Source organism: Sinocyclocheilus rhinocerous, unplaced genomic scaffold (assembly GCF_001515625.1).
Source record: "Sinocyclocheilus rhinocerous isolate Xijiao unplaced genomic scaffold, SAMN03320098_v1.1 scaffold97, whole genome shotgun sequence".
In the NCBI taxonomy this organism is placed as follows: Eukaryota; Metazoa; Chordata; class Actinopteri; order Cypriniformes; family Cyprinidae; genus Sinocyclocheilus; species Sinocyclocheilus rhinocerous.
Window position 1 is genome coordinate 958992 of NW_015666183.1, and position 2664 is coordinate 961655.

The 2664-nt window shown below is 31.8% G+C and overlaps 1 protein-coding gene across 1 annotated transcript in view; it reads right to left on the bottom strand.

The window, feature by feature from the left end:
* LOC107732118 (tomoregulin-1-like) overlaps nucleotides 1–2664 on the bottom strand; it is a 26170-nt gene that overhangs the window by 12224 nt on the left and 11282 nt on the right. Inside the window, exons 3-4 of the mRNA XM_016543375.1 lie at nucleotides 1999–2128; nucleotides 1211–1237 (exon numbers count right to left, since the gene is read on the bottom strand). Of these exons, the coding sequence (XP_016398861.1) occupies nucleotides 1211–1237; nucleotides 1999–2128 (157 nt within the window). The remainder of the gene's footprint in view (nucleotides 1–1210; nucleotides 1238–1998; nucleotides 2129–2664) is intronic.

Genomic DNA, 2664 nt, shown 5'->3' on the forward strand with positions numbered 1-2664 from the left:
TCTGTGTATATTTATTATGTATAAATAAATACACACACGTACAGAGTATATTTTGAAAACATTTACATGTATATTTATATTCATATCATTTATATTATATATTAATATATTTACTATAAAAACATAACATATTTTTCTTAAATATATACATGCATGTGTGTGTATTTATATATACATAATAAATATACACAGTACACACACATATATTATGTAAACAAAACTTTTATTTTGGATGCGATTAATCGCGATTAATCGTTTGACAGCACTAACTATAAATGACCAAATTTGGCAGATTTTTTAATCAAAGGCACTTTGAAATACTTGAAATCTTCAAAAGAAAACAACTTGAAATTGAAATATGAAATTCAAAATTACAGAAACGTTTAGGTAATAAAAACTTTTAGAAATTGTTTTCTAAAAAGCTTGGCATGATTATAAAAATATAATTAATGTAAAATTTAAAAAAATTTAAAAAAAATTTTTGTTATACAAAATTACTAACTGCACAGAAAAACAAATAACTTTTTTAATTTCTTAGGGAAAATTCTATTTTAACACTATTTATACATTTATTTGTACTTTTAAAATTAATATATATTTTAATACACATCTTAAATAAAAATTGTATATTATTATTATAAATATCTTTATTTTTTCCTTATAAATCTTTATTTTTTTTAATACGTAATTTTTTATTGTATTATATAATACAATAAAATAGAGACATTCTGGCACTTAAAAATGAGAAATGAGACAAAAAGTTAAAATCTATTATAATCTTTTTTTTTTTTAATGTACAAGAACGATTAAAAATACTCCGTGGCATAGCATAGATTTCAGAAGTGGCCACTGAGCGAGTACATACTCAGCAGCACTTGAGTTGCGTTCCTGCAGTGGTCTGTAATTTGCTGTAATGACAGCTCTAGAGCGGCCTTCATCTTTAAAACCCGCTCCAGAGGAGGTTCAAACCCAGCGCAGCACGGGGTCACTCTTTTATCACAGAACTGGCAACTTCATGATGGGGCTAAAAATAACCTCCGATGGCATGTTTTGGCTGATCTACAGCGCTCCGGAGTGATGGGAGGTGACTCGTTTCTGGGATCATTTGAAGTCTGTAGGTCAAAATCCTAGAAATGACCACGTTTCAATTTCCTTGATATTACCGTTGCTGCTTTATGGTCAGAAAAAATATTAGGAAAAGAAAACAAACCTCCATCCCCAGATCCCGAGCTGCTATCTGGAACAAGAAACAAGTAGGACTAATTATAACTTTCCATTTATAAATATATCAATATATGTCTAGAGTTCATACAGCGGTAGCAGTAGTGCATAGTCCTTGTATTATGTATTATTAACATGCATATCAAATTATTATGAGCCATGGCATGTAATTTGTGGATGAAAAGTCATCATGAGATTAATTAGAGCTAAAAATAAAGGTTGTCATGTATCAGATCACACTGCTCATTAGAGTCTCTAATATAAAGCCTCTGCATATACACAGGATGTTAAAATAGCATTTCTGGACCTCAGAAAAATCCATCTAACTTGCAAAAGTAGTTCATCTTTATGTCTCTTGATGGCAATTTTTGTCACCAGTGGCCCGTTAGAGGCTCATCAAAAATGTAGTCTAAATAAAATCCAATCAAATTAACTTTTATTTGAATAAATATCTTGATAATGTGCATCAGTCACATAAAAAAAAAATATATAAATGTATTTTATTTTTTATTTAATTAATGTATAAAATGCAATCTGGGTCCAACATTATGGAAAATGACAGAAAAGTCCCTGAAATTCATAATGTTGGATAAAAGAAATGCCTGTATAAATGGACTTTTAACTATTAATACTTTATTTTTCTTAAAGTAACAAGCATCTTTAAAAAATGCTTGTGACACTTGTTCTATTAAAACACGCACAGTCAGTGTAATATGAACCAAGGCAGAAGATGTCAGGTTTTCATTTCAGGAAGTGGAGGAGACGGTCTGGACTCACCAGGATAGCAGGGGCCCTCAGAGGCCAGAAAGATGGGTCTCTGCTGGGTACAGGCTGCTTGTTTCAGATAGCACTCGTTCTGATAGGTGTCTCCGTTTGTACCACACACAGGGATGTAGTTCTTAGTGCACTGCGGCAAACACAATACATGTGAGAGGATTCTCAGTTACAGCGAGGAAATTGGTGGTTTTGAATGCAGTATCGAGCTCAGCCACTTGTGATTTTTCACTTTAATATGTTTGAAATGGCTCACTCATCAATGAGGGGGAAAATGAATGCAGGTAAATGCTAAAGCATCGATTCAGCGTGATTTCTCGAAGGTCAATCACAGAAAATTCACAACGTTCAACGATTTTTCTCAGAGGATCAAGAGTGGACAGAAGCCATCAGGCTATGAATTAAAAGAATGATAAAATCAATAATCCACAAGTAATCCACACCACTCCAATCCATCAATTAATGTCTTGTGAAGTGAAAAGCTGAGTGTTTGTAAGAAACAAAAATCCATCATTAATATGTTTTTAACTGTAAACAGTCACTTCTGGCCAAAATACAAGTCCATAATCACAATAATACCGCTTCCTCCACGAATTTTATTTATTTTTTTAAATTCCTCATCCATCCTCAGTTTTCCTCTCACATCAAAATCCAGAATTTGTTTTGGAC